Source organism: Phoca vitulina, unplaced genomic scaffold (assembly GCF_004348235.1).
Source record: "Phoca vitulina isolate PV1807 unplaced genomic scaffold, GSC_HSeal_1.0 scaffold16, whole genome shotgun sequence".
NCBI lineage: Eukaryota > Metazoa > Chordata > Mammalia > Carnivora > Phocidae > Phoca > Phoca vitulina.
Genome location: NW_022589719.1, coordinates 31,472,719 through 31,488,230, shown reverse-complemented (window position 1 = coordinate 31,488,230; position 15,512 = coordinate 31,472,719). Strand labels below are relative to the sequence as shown.

The 15,512-nt window shown below is 51.8% G+C and overlaps 1 protein-coding gene across 1 annotated transcript; it reads right to left on the bottom strand.

Moving 5' to 3' along the window:
- Nucleotides 1–9,307: 9,307 nt before the first annotated feature.
- CDC42EP2 (CDC42 effector protein 2) lies at nt 9,308–15,205 on the bottom strand. The gene is made up of 2 exons (XM_032415059.1): nt 15,115–15,205; nt 9,308–10,821 (listed from the first exon to the last, which is right to left on the bottom strand). The coding sequence occupies exon 2, from the start codon at nt 10,482–10,484 to the stop codon at nt 9,840–9,842; it is 645 nt and encodes a 214-aa protein (XP_032270950.1). The 5' UTR covers nt 10,485–10,821; nt 15,115–15,205; the 3' UTR covers nt 9,308–9,839.
- Nucleotides 15,206–15,512: the final 307 nt, after the last annotated feature.

The following is a 15,512-nucleotide window of genomic DNA, read 5'->3' as shown; positions in this document are numbered from 1 at the left end:
CTGAACTGGGCAGTTCTTTGGCCTGAATATCGGAGCCTTGGCAAAAGTTACCACCCCTTCCCGCCACCAAACCCAGACACCAACCTCAGTGATATCCACTCCACCTCCCTTGCTTCCTACTTTTGTCCCTCCACTGAGGCTCTGAAGAACTTTCCTCCTGCAACTATCCGTGAATCTTTTGTACCACTCATTTCTCCCTCACTGTGGAATCATGCAAATTCATGTACAAACATGGCTTAATATCCTCTTAAAAAATCAGAGCTCTTCCTTCAGCCCATGGTTGCCTTGAATTATCACCCCCTTTCTTTCCACCCTTTCAAAGCAAAGTTTCTGTTCACCCTCCCTATCTCTGTTGACTTATTTCCAAGTCCCTTTCTGCCCGGTTTAATGGCAATTTTGTTCCCACTGGTTCATTGAAACAGGTCCTAACCAAGACACCATGACACTCTGACCATTCCCTCCTTTTTCTTTTTTTTTAAGATTTAATTTATTTATTTGAGAGAGAGAGAGCATGTACAGGGGAGGAGGGAGAAGCAGAGGGAGAGGGCCAAGCTGAGCGTGGAGCCCAATGAGGGGTTGGAGGGGGTTGGATCCCATGACCCTGAGATCATGATGTGAGCGAAAATCAAGAGTCCAATGTTCAACCCACCCAACCACCCAGGTGCCCCACATTCCCTCCTTTTTCAAGCTCTTTTCAGGGTCTCTGAGATGAGCATTTTCCTGGTTGTGCTCTGAACACACTGGCAGTTCCTTCAGCCTCTTTTGCTGATTCTGTCCTTTGTTCCACTTTTAAATGTCACAGTCCTCAGGGTGTGGTCTTTGGTCTTTGCCATATACCTTATTCCATCAAGTCCAAGATGCACATTCTTCCTGCCCCCCTCCCCTATTTTAATAGTTCAGGACCAGGTGACATCTTACCATCACTGTGGCAGGTGGGAGTTGGGGGCTATTTGTCACTGCCTGCCCTGCACTAAACTTGCAGAATAGGTACCAGCAGCTTGGAAGAAAAACCCAGAAACAATACTGGCGCACTGTTTTACCCCTAGGAACCAAATGATTGTGGGGACAAAGAGTATCAGAGGTGACTCCAAAGCAGGAGTCAAAGGACAATATGTGGGCGCCTGGGTGCCGCAGTTGGTTAAACATCTGCCTTTGGCTTAGGTCATGATCTCAGGGTCCTAGGATCAAGCCCCACATTGGACTCTCTGATCTGCGGGGAGCCTGCTTCTCTCTTTCCCTCTGCCTGACCCTCCCCCGCTTGTGCACGCGCGCTCTCTCTCTCTCTGTCAAATAAATAAAAAATAAAAATAAAAGTACAATATGTGTTGTGGCCTGAATGTTTGTGCTCCCCCCCTCCCCGCTTCATATGTTGAAGCACTAACCCCCAATATGATGTTATTTGGAGGTGAGGTATTTGGGAAGTGATTAGGTTTAATATATATATATATTTTTAAAGATTTTATTTATTTATTTGAGAGAGAGAGAATGAGAGACAGAGAGCATGAGAGGGAGGAGGGTCAGAGGGAGAAGCAGACTCCCTGCTGAGCAGGGAGCCCAATGCGGGACTCGATCCCGGGACTCCAGGATCATGACTTGAGCCGAAGGCAGTCGCTTAACCAACTGAGCCACTCAGGTGCCCCAGTGATTAGGTTTAGATGATGGCTCATATGACGGTGGGGCCCTCATGATGGGATCAGTGCCCTTATAAGAAGAAGACAGATATCTCTCTCCCTGAGGAAAGGCCATGTGATGTCACAGCAAGAAGGCAGATGTCTACAAGCCGGGAAGTGGGCTCTCACCAGCCACCAAATCTGCTAGCACCTTGATCCTGGACATCCCAGCCTCCAGAATGGCGAGAAATAAATGCCTGTTGTTTAAGCCACCCAGTCTGTGATATTTTGTTATAGCAGCCCAAGCTGACTAAGGCAGCATGCTAGCACTAAAGCTGAATATACAGAGTTCCTGTGATCCAGCAACTCCACTTGTGGGTATATACACCCAAAAGCATGTGCAAGGATGTACACCACAGCATTCGTTGTAATAGTTCCAAACTGGAAAAAACTCCAATGCCCATAATAGTAGAATGGATTAAACAAAGTGGAAAGAACAAATTATTGTTCTACAGCAATATGAATGAATCTCAAAAACGTAATACCGAATACAAGAAGCCAGTTTCAAAAGACGACATATTGTATGATTCCATTTATATAAAGTTACACCAACAGACACACTAATCTCTGGGGCTAAAACTCCGGAGTGTAGTTATCTTTGGAGGATAGTGACAAGAGGGGGCATGAGGTGGCTACTGAGGTGCTAGTAATGTTCTTTTTCTTCATCTGGGTAGTGGGTACATAGGTTCACTTTAGGAAAATTTATTGAACTACACAAAATTTGGGCACTTCGCTGCATATATATTTCAATAAGAAATTTAAAATAAAAACTATTCGAAATAATACACAGGCTAGTTCTGTATAATTGGAAAGGTAGTTTATGGGCCCAGAATCAATGCCTTTCAGTTCTTTTCGGATTCTTTTGAGAAATGCTGCATCACTGAACAACGGATGCTCTGAACCGGTGACCAGTATATAGTGTTTCTCTTACAGGAAGGAACCAAGGAGTGGAAGTGGGGTGCAGCCTTTCGCAATCTCAACGAATGACTCTTGCAAAATGTTTCCTATTCCTGGGCCTCTGGGTTCGGCCTGATCCAAGGGAGGAATGCTTCCACCAGGGGGCACAATAATGATTTCTCTAAATTAGGAGCTAAGATTACCAATGGGCCATTTTTTTGTTCCGCTTGCCACTTGGCAAAAAAGTAAAAAACGGGCGCCTGGGTGGCTCAGTTGGTTAAGCGACTGCCTTCGGCTCAGGTCATGATCCTGGAGTCCCGGGATCGAGTCCCGCATCGGGCTCCCTGCTCAGCAAGGAGTCTGCTTCTCCCTCTCCCGCTCCCCTCTCTCCCGCTCCCCCCTCTCGTGCTCATTCTCTCTCACTCTCTCTCTCAAATAAATAAATAAAATCTTTTAAAAAAAAAAAAAGTAGGGGCGCCTGGGTGGCTCAGATGGTTAAGTGTCTGCCTTCGGCTCAGGTCATTTCTCAGGGTCCTGGGATCAAGCCCCGCGTCAGGCTCCCTGCTCAGCGGGAAGCCTGCTTCTCTCTCTCTCCCTCTACTACTCCTCCCTGCTTGTACTCTCTCACTCTCTCTGTCGAATAAATAAATAAAATCTTAAAAAAAAAAAAAGTAAAAAGGGAGTACTACTTACTACTGGCTGGGGTGATTGATTTTTTTTTTTTAAAGATTTTATTTATTTATTTGAGAGAGAGAGAACGAGCACAAGCCAGGGGAGGGGCAGAGGGAGAAGCTGACTCCCCCTGAGCAAGGAGACTGATGTGGGACTGGATTCCAGGTCCCTGAGATCATAACCTGAGCTGAAGGCAAACACTTAACTGAGTCACCCAGGTACCCTGGGGTGATTGTAATTGTCAAGGTTATTGTTGTAAAATAGGATTGCTATTACCCAGCAGGGGCAGGGAGAAACAGAAATGAAACCCAGGGGATCTCCCTAATATTAATTTCGGGTAGTTAATGGGAGGCAAGCTCCTAGTTAGGTATTTAATTCCAATCTTACCAACTGAACAAACTAAAAAACAGAGGAAATGAAAAAAAAATCTTAAAAGCACTGAAAAGATAATGACATAGTGAAGAATAACTGAACCAATATTTAGGAAGCTAAAACCCAAAGAGGTAAGTCCAGAATTCGAAGCAATTTTTGTCCTGGGGACATTTACTGATCTGGAAGATATAACTGTGAAACTGAGCTGTTGTTTCGTGGTTTTTGGTGGGGAGGGTTAAAAATCAAAATCCAAAGCCTGCCCAAGGTAGGAGGATGGACACCCCACCATGGACACACACACACACTTTAAGATGGGATCCTAAATTGTATGGACTTGTAGCCCAGAATCATATCTGGGTGGTTCAGGGAAGCTTAAGCCTTGAACTTGGATTAAAGTAGACCCATCCTTATACTGCTCCGGGTCACCTGGCAGAAGCAAGAATATTTGGTATTGAGTAATGGGTTTTATGAAGGAATGTACTGTCATCCTAGTCCCCAAATTATTTCTAAAAATATTTTTTTCAGATATGACATCCAACCCATGGTCAAAGATAATCAGGCACGCAGAGTAAAAAGAAACCTTGCACAAGAATCAATACAAAAAATATAAAACATAAATTGGGGCGCCTGGGTGGCTCAGTCGTTAAGCGTCTGCCTTCGGCTCAGGTCATGATCCCAGGGTCCTGGGATCGAGCCCCGCATCGGGCTCCCTGCTCAGTGGAAAGCCTGCTTCTCCCTCTCCCACTCCCCCTGCTTGTGTTCTCTCTCTCGCTGTGTCTCTCTCTGTCAGATAAATAAATAAAATCTTAAAAACAAAACAAAACAAAACAAAAACATAAATTGACCCACACAAAGATTTAACATATTGGAATTATCTGATACTGACCATAAAATAACATTGCTTATTGTGTTTAAAGGAGTAAAAAACCAGTATAAAAACATTTGTTTGGGGGACACCTGGGTAGCTCAGTCAGTTAAGCGTCTGCCTTCGGCTCAGGTCATGATCCCAGGGTCCTGGGATCGAGCCCCACATTGGGCTCCCTGCTCAGCGGGGAGCCTGCTTCTCCCTCTCCCTCTGCTGCTCCCACTGCTTGTGCTCTCTTGCTCTGTCAAATAAATAAATAAATAAAATCTTAATAAAAAAACAACCCACATCTGCAGGGGACAAGTACTTATTAAGAAGTGCCACAACAGAATTTTAAAAGAACAACATAGAACTTCTCAAACTGAACAATACGATAATCAAAATTAAGAACACAATGAATCCTTTAAGCAGATTACTCATAGCTGAAGAGAGAACATAGAAACTAGAAGCTGGATAGGCAGAAATTGTCCTTAATACTTCATAGAAAGACAAAAGAACAGAAAATACAGAAGTGAGCAGAAACATAGATATATAGAGAGATCTAACATACATTTAAAAAAAGATGTTTTTATGAAGTCAGCTCCATGCCCAGTGTGGAGCCCAACGAGAGCTTGAACTCACGACTCTTGAGAACAAGACCCGAGCTGAGACCAAAAGTCAGATGCTTAACTGAATGAGCCAGCCAGGCTCCCCCTAATATACATTTAATTGGAGTGTCAGAGGGTAAGGAGAGAGAAAGGAGCAGAGGCAATGTTTAAAGAGAAAATGATAATTTTCCAATAATGCTAAAAGGGGTGTTTGTTTGTTTGTTTGTTAAAGATTTTATTTATTTATTTGACAGAGAGAGACACAGCGAGAGTAGGAACACAAGCAGGGGGAGTGGGAGAGGGAGAAGCAGGCCTCCTGTGGAGCAGGGAGCCCGATGCGGGGCTCGATCCCAGGACCCGGGGATCATGACCTGAGCGGAAGGCAGACGCTTAACAACTGAGCCAACCAGGCACCCCAAGAGGTGTTTGTTTTAAGATTTTATTCATTTGAGAAAGAGAGAGAGTGAGAGCACAAGCAGGGGGGAGGAGCAGAGAGAGAAGGCGAAGCAGACTCCCCGCTGACCAGGGAGCCCGTTGAGAGCCTCCATCCCAGGACTGTGGGACCATGACCGGAGCTGAAGGCAGACGTGTAACCGACTGAAGCACCCAGGCACCCCTGAAAGATGTGAATCCATAGATTGAAGAAGCCAAATAAGACTGAATTGAGCTAAATAAAGACTTCATGGAAGTAAATGCTAGAGTATTTGGGATGAAGTGTTACAATGTCTGCAACTTATTTTCAAAAGGTCAGGATAATAATTTTTATGGGCAAAGAGATAAAGCAAATGAGGCAAAATGGTAAAAATGGACAAATCTGGATGAAGGTATATGGATGTATATTGTACTTGTCTTTCAGTATTTCTGTAGGATTGAAATGTTTCAAAATAAAACCTTTGGGGAAAAAGTCAACTCTATACAGGGAGATCCACCGAGGACTCAGATTCTTTAAAAATAGAGGTCTGGGACGATGTGGCCCTGGTAAAAAACCCTGAACCACCAAGATGCAGGCTGAAGGCAAAGGGAAGGGGCCCCTGGCTGGTCCAATGAGTAGAGCGTGAAACTCTTTATCTCGGGGTCATGGGTTCAATCCCCACGCTGGGGGTAGAGATTACATTAAAAAAATAAAATCCTTAAAAAAAAAAGTAAAAGAAAATCTTTGAAGGCAAGGGGAATATGAACTGGATAGTGAAGGAGGGGAAGTTATTCATACCAGCTACATTTTGTAGAAAAAGTCTGTCGCTTTTACATATATTTCTCTTCTTGCTGTGTCAAGTATATTCTTACATATTTTAATTCTCCCATTCTTCTCTCCTTCTTTCCACTCTTGCAAATAGGGTGTATTGGTGGTAATTAACTTTACAGCATAGTTCATAGTTTGCAAAACATTGAGATGGGTTGGTAAAAAAAAAAAACTGCAGGAGGGAGGAATGAACATCTGAGAATCCTGGCCTTGCAAGTGGGTGTGATCATGAACAAGATTTTGAGTTGTCTCCCTTTGGAAGAAGAGTGAATATATTTTTGACAGAAAGAGGAGTAGATGCATTATACTAGGGAGGCTTATATTACCTCACGTTTATAGGAAGTAATGTGTGGATGTTGGGCATCTCAAACAGTGGACGGTGGGGACACTGGGTGCCCAACAACTTCTTCTATTTTGGGGAACTCCTTTTTGTGGGTGGTGTTTGGAGGGCACGGTGCCTGAGCCGCATTATACAAGCTGAAGAGGAAAGATCCTTCTCTTTACCCATGGCTACTTTGGTGCAAGCAAGTATTCCTAGTTTAGTTAACCTGACGCTTCAGGTGCCCTGCCTAGTTCCCTTTTTCCAGCCTGACACAGTAGCCCTGAGTGGTTTTCCAGGGCCCTTGGGCGGGTGCCTGATGCAGGGTGCGTGGGGAGCAGTTCCAACGGACCCAAGACAGGCATGGCTTCTGTGACCTCAGCTCAGGTCTGGGGTGAGGTGCGGCCTTCCAGCTGGGCAAAGCTCTAAGGAAGGTTTGCTTTTTTTTCTTGTCTTCCCTTTCCAAGGCATAAGGTACAAACCTTTCAAGCACAGAGAGGGAGCCTGCAGGCAAGGAGCTGGGCTCTTCCGCTCCTTGCCCTTTGCCTTCACACTTTACCAGGGTCTGGGGTGGAACCCGTGCTGGGGGAGAGGGTTGCAGTCGAGCATAGGCTTCAGGGTCTCACAGATCTGGGTAAAATCCCACTACTGATAGTGAAACCCCTAATCTCTAATGATGGCAAAATCTTCCGACTAAAAAGACAAAGTTTAGCGGGGATGTAACATGATGCAGCTTCTATGGAAAATAAGATGGTGGTTCCTCAAGAAATCAAATATAGAATGACATAGTATGATCCAGCAATTCCACTTGTGCGTATATACCCAGAAGAATGGAAAGCAAGGATTCAGGTATTTGTGCACCCATGTTCATAGCAGCATTGTTCACAATAGCCCAGAGGTAGAAGCAACCGGGTGTCCATTGATGGATGTATGGATACACAAAATGTGGGATAGACAGACAATGACATATTATTCAGCCTTTAAAAGAAGGAAATTTCAACACATGGATGAACCTTGAAGATGTCAGGCTAAACGAAATAAGCCGATCACCAAAGGACAAATACTGTGTGACTCCACTTACATCGGGTCCCAAGAGTAGTCACGTTCGTAGAGACAGGAAGTAGATGGTGGTTGCCAGGGGCTGGGGGAAGGGAGAGTGGGGAGTTAGTGTTTCATGGGTATGGAGTTTCACTTTGGGAAGATGAAGAAAGTTCTGGAATGGATGGTGGTGATGGTTGCAGAATAACATGAATGTATTTAATGCCACTAAATCATACACTTAAACATGGTTAAAATGGTCAGTCTCATATTGTATATATTTTAACACACACACGTAGCTCTGTGGCCAAGCAAAATGCCTCGGGGTCAAATTCAGCCCCCACTCTGAAATCTGACACAGGGAACGGAGGCAGGAGAGGCTGGGGGCAGGCTGGGAGTCTGGGATCCGCAGGGTCAGGAGGATGGAGAAGAACCAGCGGAGAATGGAAGAAGGGAACAACCGAGGCTTGAACTTGTCCCCAGCCACCCGCGTGGTCTGTACCAGTCGGACACAAGCCCCACCTTGGCACTCTCCCCTCCTCTGTCCCCACTGTCCCTGCCCCGTCCAGGCCTCCTCATCCTGCAATGGCTTCTTCCTCTCTGACCTTCAGTCCATCGTCCCTTGGCCCGGGTGGTGACCCTCCTAAAACCTGGATCTGACCACGTGTCTCTCCTGCTTAAAATCCTCCTGCAGCTCCCCATTGCCTCTGCTCAGCCTTGTAAGCAAAGCTGTTCCCAGCTGACTCCAACCTGTTTTCACAGTCCTGCCTCTCCCGAGCCCCGAGTCCTTTGTGTCCATAGCCACTTTTGAGTACCTTCCATGTGGCAGTTCATAAACCTTGTCCCTATTTTTTCCCACAACCCTGCAAGGTAGGTAGTCGACCCATTTTAGAGATGGAAAAACTGAGTCTCACACAGACTATGTCAGACCCAGAGATCTATGCTTTTTTCACCACTTGGCGGCTCCTCTGTCATTCACTCCGGTGCCTCAGTGCCTTTGCTTATGCACAAGCATATCTTGGCCTTCAGGTTTGGCTCAGAATCACATCTGACCATCTTAATGGGCCCTGACACCAGCTGCACCTCTGCCCCAGGCATTCGCGATCTTGTTTTCTTCATAGTTGTTCAACATGGTAGGAAATCCTCTTACTTGCTTACAAATTCAATATCCTTTTCCCACTAGAATCTAAGCTACAGGAGAGCAGGGATTGCGTCTGTCTGGTATCCCCAGCACCTGGAATGCGCTTGAGTGCCCTGTAGATGCTCATTAAATAGCGCTGACGAGCACCGTCAGACCCCTCCTGGCCCCAGGCCCGGCCCTCCCTCCTGCGTGCTCCCTTAGTCCTCTGAAGCTGGAGAAGCTGCTGGTCCCTTGCACTAGGGGTTATTCTTTCATTCTTGGGTCTCCCCCAGTAGACCCCCGCAGCCTGGGCACGGCGCCTGGCTTACACCAGTGCTCAGCCACCTCTTGTAAACACCAATATCTCCAGTTGGCATTTGGTTGGTTCCTACTCCCAGATAGAAGCTTTCAAAGGGCACGAAACCTTCTGGGAGTGGGGTCCCCCCGCCCCCAGGTCAGCCCAGTTTGCAGAGACCGGTCTGTCTTCCGGAGGGAACCTAGGTCAAGGGTGCAGGGAGCACAACCACCAGCAGCAGCAAGTTTTATTGCGACCAGAATCTCCTGGTCATGTGAGGGGGATGGGGCCGAGGGACATTCGGTCATCAATGCCATGTTCTCAGTCCAGGACACAGAGCCAAAGGTCTACCTGGCTGTGCTGTGCCTCCCCACCCCCCCCCCGCCCCCAATCAGGGCATCCCACGGGGATGAGGCAGAAGGCAGGTGGAAAGAGGAGTCCATCTTGGCAAAGCCTTCATCCAAGGGATGTGAGGGAAGGAGGAGCAGTTGGTGGCGGGGGTCCAGGTGGCCCGAGATGCTCAGGGCACTTTGGGCTGACTTCTGCAGGTGTCCTTAGTGTGTTTTAGGGGAAAGCAATGAGGCACACTCTGCCCCTAGGGAGGGGCTGGGAAGGAGGGAAACAAAGGCTCAAAGAAAGAAATCACTGGCCAGCGACCACACAGTGGGACCTCGGGAATCCTGACTTCTAGGCCAGGGCTGCATCGCCCCTCTGCCTCCCAGCAATCGCTTGATCCTGAGCACCCGGCCTGGCCAGCCTTGCTCCTACGTGGGGATCTGCATGTGGCCCAGGTCCTGGTCCATGATCTGGAGGACGTCGTCCAGGATGGAAGGCCCCAGGTCCACGTGCAGGGAGAGCAGGGAGCTGGCATGGGACAGGAAGGGCTCCTCGGCCCCTGACTCGGGGGTCAGCCCGTTGTGGGCAGAGCCAGCCTCTGGAATTCTCCAGATGTCCACACTCCCTGCCTCCTTCGGGGAAGGCTGTGGGGAAGGCTGTGGGGTCTCCAGGTGCAGGCGAGGGGGTTTCGGTGGGGCCTGGGCTGTGGGCAGGGTGAGGGCCTGGGGCCCACCGATGACAGGGAGGGAGATGGCATTCTTGAGCAGAGGGGACGGCCCTTCGGGGAGCTCCCGCCCGCACAGCGTGGCGGTGCGGGTGAACTGGAAGGGCAGGTCGAAGGCGCCATCCTCCTCAGGTCCCTCGACCGCCGTCCCTGGCAGGAGGTGAAACTTGCCCTGCAGGAAGGAGATGTCGCCGAACATGTCGCTGCCCCCACCGCTGCCGATATGGATGGTGTGTCGGAAGTCCCCCAGCGGCGGGCTGATCATGTCCGACGACAGCAGGTCCCGCAGCTTCTCCTTCTTGCCCTTGCGGCTGCCGCGCTTCAGGTAGATGGGCACCTTGGTGGACATTGTGACCTCAGCGCCCAGGCCTGGCTGCCGGCGCTCGGGACGGTGCACCCGCGGGGACCGCGGCCTCCTGCTACCTCCTCTCACCGCCCTGGCCAGAGACACCAAAACCTCGCCGAAGGGCGAAGACTGCCGCGTGGGGTGTGACCGACGTTGGCCCAAGGGATGAGAAAAAGAAAGAGTAATGATCAATGAAGTCAGAGGGCTGAGACAACGAAAATCGCTTTCTCCCGAAAGAGTTGGAAATGCTCTGGAAAATTAGCAGCCGCAAGGTGGAGGTCTCGCAGGGAGCAATGCTCTCCGGTCTTGTCCTCGCGAGTGTCTCCCGGGGGCTGAGGAGCTGCAACACCAAAGGTATAAGTCAGGGACAGAAGGACACAAGGCAGAGGCATCCACGCCATTTTTGGGGGGCCCTGCGTCGGCCCCGGGAGCCCAGGTGGGGCCCCTCTCCCATGGAAACCATGTTGGAAGAAGTGCCTGTTCGCTTACAGACTCACTGCCCCTTGGAGCCTGGATAACTAGCGCCGAGCCCCCCTCCTGACCAGCGGGGAAGCTGAGGCCCGCGAACCTGGGTGACGGGCCCGGAGTCATATCCCAAGTCCTGGCTCTGGTCTCCTGCCCTGGGTCTCCGGCTTTGCTCTTCGCTGTTGTCTGGGTGCTCAGCCCCTACTGCACATCAACTGTGCCCCCAGACATAACAAGTGTCTGGTTTGTTGGGGGGGGGGTCTCACAGACTTGTCTCAATCCCCTAGTTGACCAAGGAGAGAGATCTCGTAAACTCTGTCTCGCTCACCTCTCTGTGCCAGGCCTGGACACGCGGCAGGTGTTCAGCCAACAGGGCCGAATGTAGACACCTTCTGATTGGCCCAATCTCGTCCCACCTGGAAGTGGGGTCACGTCGGAGTTCCCCCTTTTTCCTCCGGGTTAGCAGTTCCTAGCTCCCGGACCGAGTCTGACATAGTTACTGTCCCTCCACCCCTCCCAGCACCTGAGGGTTAGATGGAGTGGAGGGTACAAATATTTTGGGGGGCTCTGCTCTGTGCCTGGCATTTTGCTGAGTTCCTTGCAAACTCATCTCATTTAATCATTGCAACCACCCTCCTCTCATCCTCATTTAAACATTGCAGTCAGAACACATTTTGGAGGGATTTGCACAAGGCATTGCCGAGGGAGAGAAGCAAAATGCAAAAGTGTCGTCTGGAAGATTCCATTTCTGGGGCACCTGGGTGGCTCAGTCGGTTAAGCGTCTGACTCTTGGTTTGGCTCAGGTCACTATCTCAGGGTCGTGAGATCGAGCTCTGCGTTGAGCTCCACGCTCAGCGGTGAGTCTGTTTGAGATTCTCTCCCTCTACCTCTGCCCCACTCGAGAGCTCTCTCTCTCTCTAAAATAAATAAAATCTTAAAAAAAAAATTCCATTTCTGACAGCAGTGACCAACTCCCCTCCCCTCTGCCCCTTCCCCATATATACATGCATCTTTGTGTACCTACAGACACAGGTCCGCATAGATATAATCTTACATAAAAAGAGAGAAGAATCTGGAAGGCCAGCACTGGGTTGTCATATGGGCTATGTAGACTGGGGTGGGGGGCAGGGAAGGGGTGTGGGGTCAGTGACATGGAAAGGTGTCCTCGATAAAAATTACCTATAATATTTGGTACTGTTACTATAAAATGATATATGTAACTGTGAAAAGGATGGTTGCCAAAATGTTGGTGATGGTTCTCTCAAGATAGCAGATTTCAGACGGCTTTGCCTTTCTTCTTCATACTTTTATAAGCTCAAAATCTTAATAATAAGCATGTGTTACTTAGGTGCACATATTATTTATGTAATCAGAAAAAATAAAGCTATTTTTAATGTGGAAAAAATAAGTGCACTCTGGCGGGGTGTCATACTGGTTTAAGAGAAAAAGGAAGCGATGCAGGCCCTCCTTGGCGTTCCCATGGTGGGGGACTAGCCTCAAACGTGGCTATGAGGGAGCCCAGATGTAGAATCTGAGCACAAAAGGCAAAGAGAAGAAATGTGTCCAAGGTCATCCAGAGGGTAACCAGATGAGCACCCCTCCCCCACTGCCCCCTCCCCAGGCCGCCAGGGGCTGAGCAGGTAGGAAATTGGCCAGGAGGGGCGGAGCCAGCCACAGCTGGGAGCCCTGGCGGGTCCTAGGCCCCATTCTCCATCCTGGGCAGGGTGAGGAGAGAATGAGGGGCTGGCAGGAGGGAGCAGGAAGAAGGAAGGGGGATGCAAGAGAGGCAGAGTCCCAACTCCCAGCCCAGGCCCTCACTCAGGAAACCCCACCCAGGACCGGACACCCCAGGTCAGTCACACATGGCCACAGAGACCGGACATCTTGCCCCTCCCTGAGCACCTGCAGTTTAACAGGAAACAAAGGAATGACTCTCCGGTGGCGGGATTCCAGCTAAGCCTGGAAGGAGCTGTGCGCAGGGTGGGGGAGGCAGTGGGCGCTGCGAGGTCCTGGGATCCCATCCCTCACTCACAGAACAGACCTTTACCTGTGACCACCATGCCAGACCTGGGGGCATGCCAACACACATCCTACCTGTCTCCTTGGTAGGCAAGCAGTCCTGGGGCAGCTTTTCCTTCCTTTCCACTCATGAAGAGTGGGGCAGACTGGTGGGATTTGTAATCCCCCGCCCCATCACACAGGGCGCCAAGACAGCCTGAGTGTTTCCACAACAAACTGGGCGTCCCTGACAGCTGTCTAACTCTGAGCCAGATGTACCCACCCAGTTCCAGATGTGGGGAGAACTGGGGCTGGGGGGAAGGGTTGGGCCAGCGTCAGCCACCCAGGGGAGAGCTGGGAATTGCACTCATCAAGCCCCAAGCATTCAGATTTGGCAAGCATGAGACCCCAGGCTCCAGCTGCCCTTGCACGGTTCCCATTTTAAAGCTCCCAGGCAGAGCACGGTGGGCGTCACCACCGCCTTTTACAGAGGCAAAAGCTGAACCTCAGAGACCTTAATGTTGCTGAGGTCGCCCGCTGGGAAGAGGAAAAGTGGGCCCCAGTACCCAGCCAGGTTCCTGTGGCTCTGATGCAGTGGGCCACCCAACCTCTGAAAACTGGGGAGCGGGAAGAAACAGGCTCCCAGCTAGGCTGGGGCCACTCGGTCCCCAGGCCTCCTCCATTTAAGTCCAGTTGGCTGCCCCTCTCCCCCAACTTGCAAGGATCCAGAGATATGAGAATGAGCTCTCCAACAGGACAAGGCTATGGGGGGCCTGAGGGTGGCTTCCCCCAGAAGTGGGAGGAGCAGATGGGAGCTTGCCCTGGACAGGAGCCCTGGGCCTCCTTCAGAGGGAATGACTTCCGGGAGGCACAGCCCCTTCTGTCGCTAGGAGTACTAGGCCACTCCCCACCAACGGTGTTCAAAGAGCCACCCCCTGACCTTGAAATCAGGAGCCGGACCTTGAATCCATCTCCATCTGGGACTCACTGTGAACTTGGGCAAGACACCTCTCCTTTCTGGCCCTTACCTTCCCCATCTATAAAATGGGCTGACAAAGCCGTCACCAGAGGGCTACTGGAAGACCCTACTGCCACAGTGCAAATGAGAGATGTACGACAGACAGGGTTAGGGGGTCCCTGTCAGCCCTGTCATTCACTCAGCAAATAGCTGTAGGGGCTTCCTCAAGCATTTTGGTTATCGGGGACACTGCTCCGAACAAGACCAAAAACGAAAGCCTCCATCCTCCAACCGACCGCCCTCTCCCGCCTGCCCTGGAGGCAGCCTGCGCAGAGTCCCGCTCGCCGGCGGCGGGGAGTCTCCCGGGGTCCCTGTGCGGGGCGGCGCACGGCTCGATGACCGCTAGGTGGCGCGCGCGCGCTCTGCCGCCCCGCATCTCGGAGGAGTCCCGGCGCGCATCGGGGTCTGGAGCGCGCTTCGGACTCCGTCCAGGCAGGGGCCCCCCAAGGAGTGGCACGTTCGCGTATCAGATGCGGATCGTCTGAGGGATCTTCTTCTCTTGGGGTGCTCTGGTCTCACAACCAGACAGTAGGGGGGAAAAGGGACGATCGGGGATCTTGCCAGGGTCTCCAAGCTTTGGGAGGATCCTCCCCCGTGCTTTCCGGCCTGGGCGATGTCCGAGTGTCCGCTGGGCGCAGGGCCAGAGCTCGGACGAGCAGGCCCCCACCCCTGGCTCCCGCGGGTCCGGTTCCTCAGCCCCAGCTCGGGTTCCGGCGCCGACCCCTCCCCGCCCTCTGTCCGAGCGCCCAGGCTGGATCCGTTTCAGGACACTCGAGGCCGCGGCTAAAGATAGGAGGACACCTCACCATCTACTAAAAATACGACCCCCAGCTCGGGCGGGGACGCTGGGCGGCGGGAGGGCGCTCCCGCGTCCCGGGTGTGGGGCGGAGGCGAGGGCTCAGGGTGAAGGGCGGGACCACGAGTTCGGGTTCGGGATGCGGGGCGCCTCGCAGGCGGAGGGGGCGCGGGCGTGGCCGCCTGGATCGAGGCGCGGGCGGGAAACACCATGGAGCCCGAGGCTCCCGGGAAAGGAACTGCGCGGGGGTGACACAGGGGCCGGGGCGCAAGCCGGGCCGGGGCGCCACGGGGATGGGCCTCTCAGGGGGCCCCCGGGAGTCGCGGACTCGCTGCAGAGTCCCGGCCCGAACTCACCTTGAGGCGCGCAGGCCGCGGACCCGCGGGTTGCGAAAGCTCGGGAGCTGGACCGCGCGGCTCTGGGACGCGATCCCGGCTCTGAACTCACAGCGAGGTCCGTGGCCCCTGAGGCCCCGCCCCTGGCCCGGGGAGCCAATGCCCGGGCAGCCCCCAAGCAGGCCCCGCCCACACCCCCGCCCCACCCGGGGCCTCGCCTGTGCTCCCCCTTCCGTGGCGCGGCGCCCAGGTCCAGCAGCCGCGCGGGCGCGGGGTCCAGTGTAGGCTCGGGCGGCTGCGGGCCGGGCGGTTTCGGGTGCCCGGGCTGGACTCTGCGGACTCCGGCTGTGCCTGTCGGAACCAGAACTCTCGGTGTTCGAAGGGCCAAGGGGGCGGCAGCCGGAAGACCGAATTGTGGT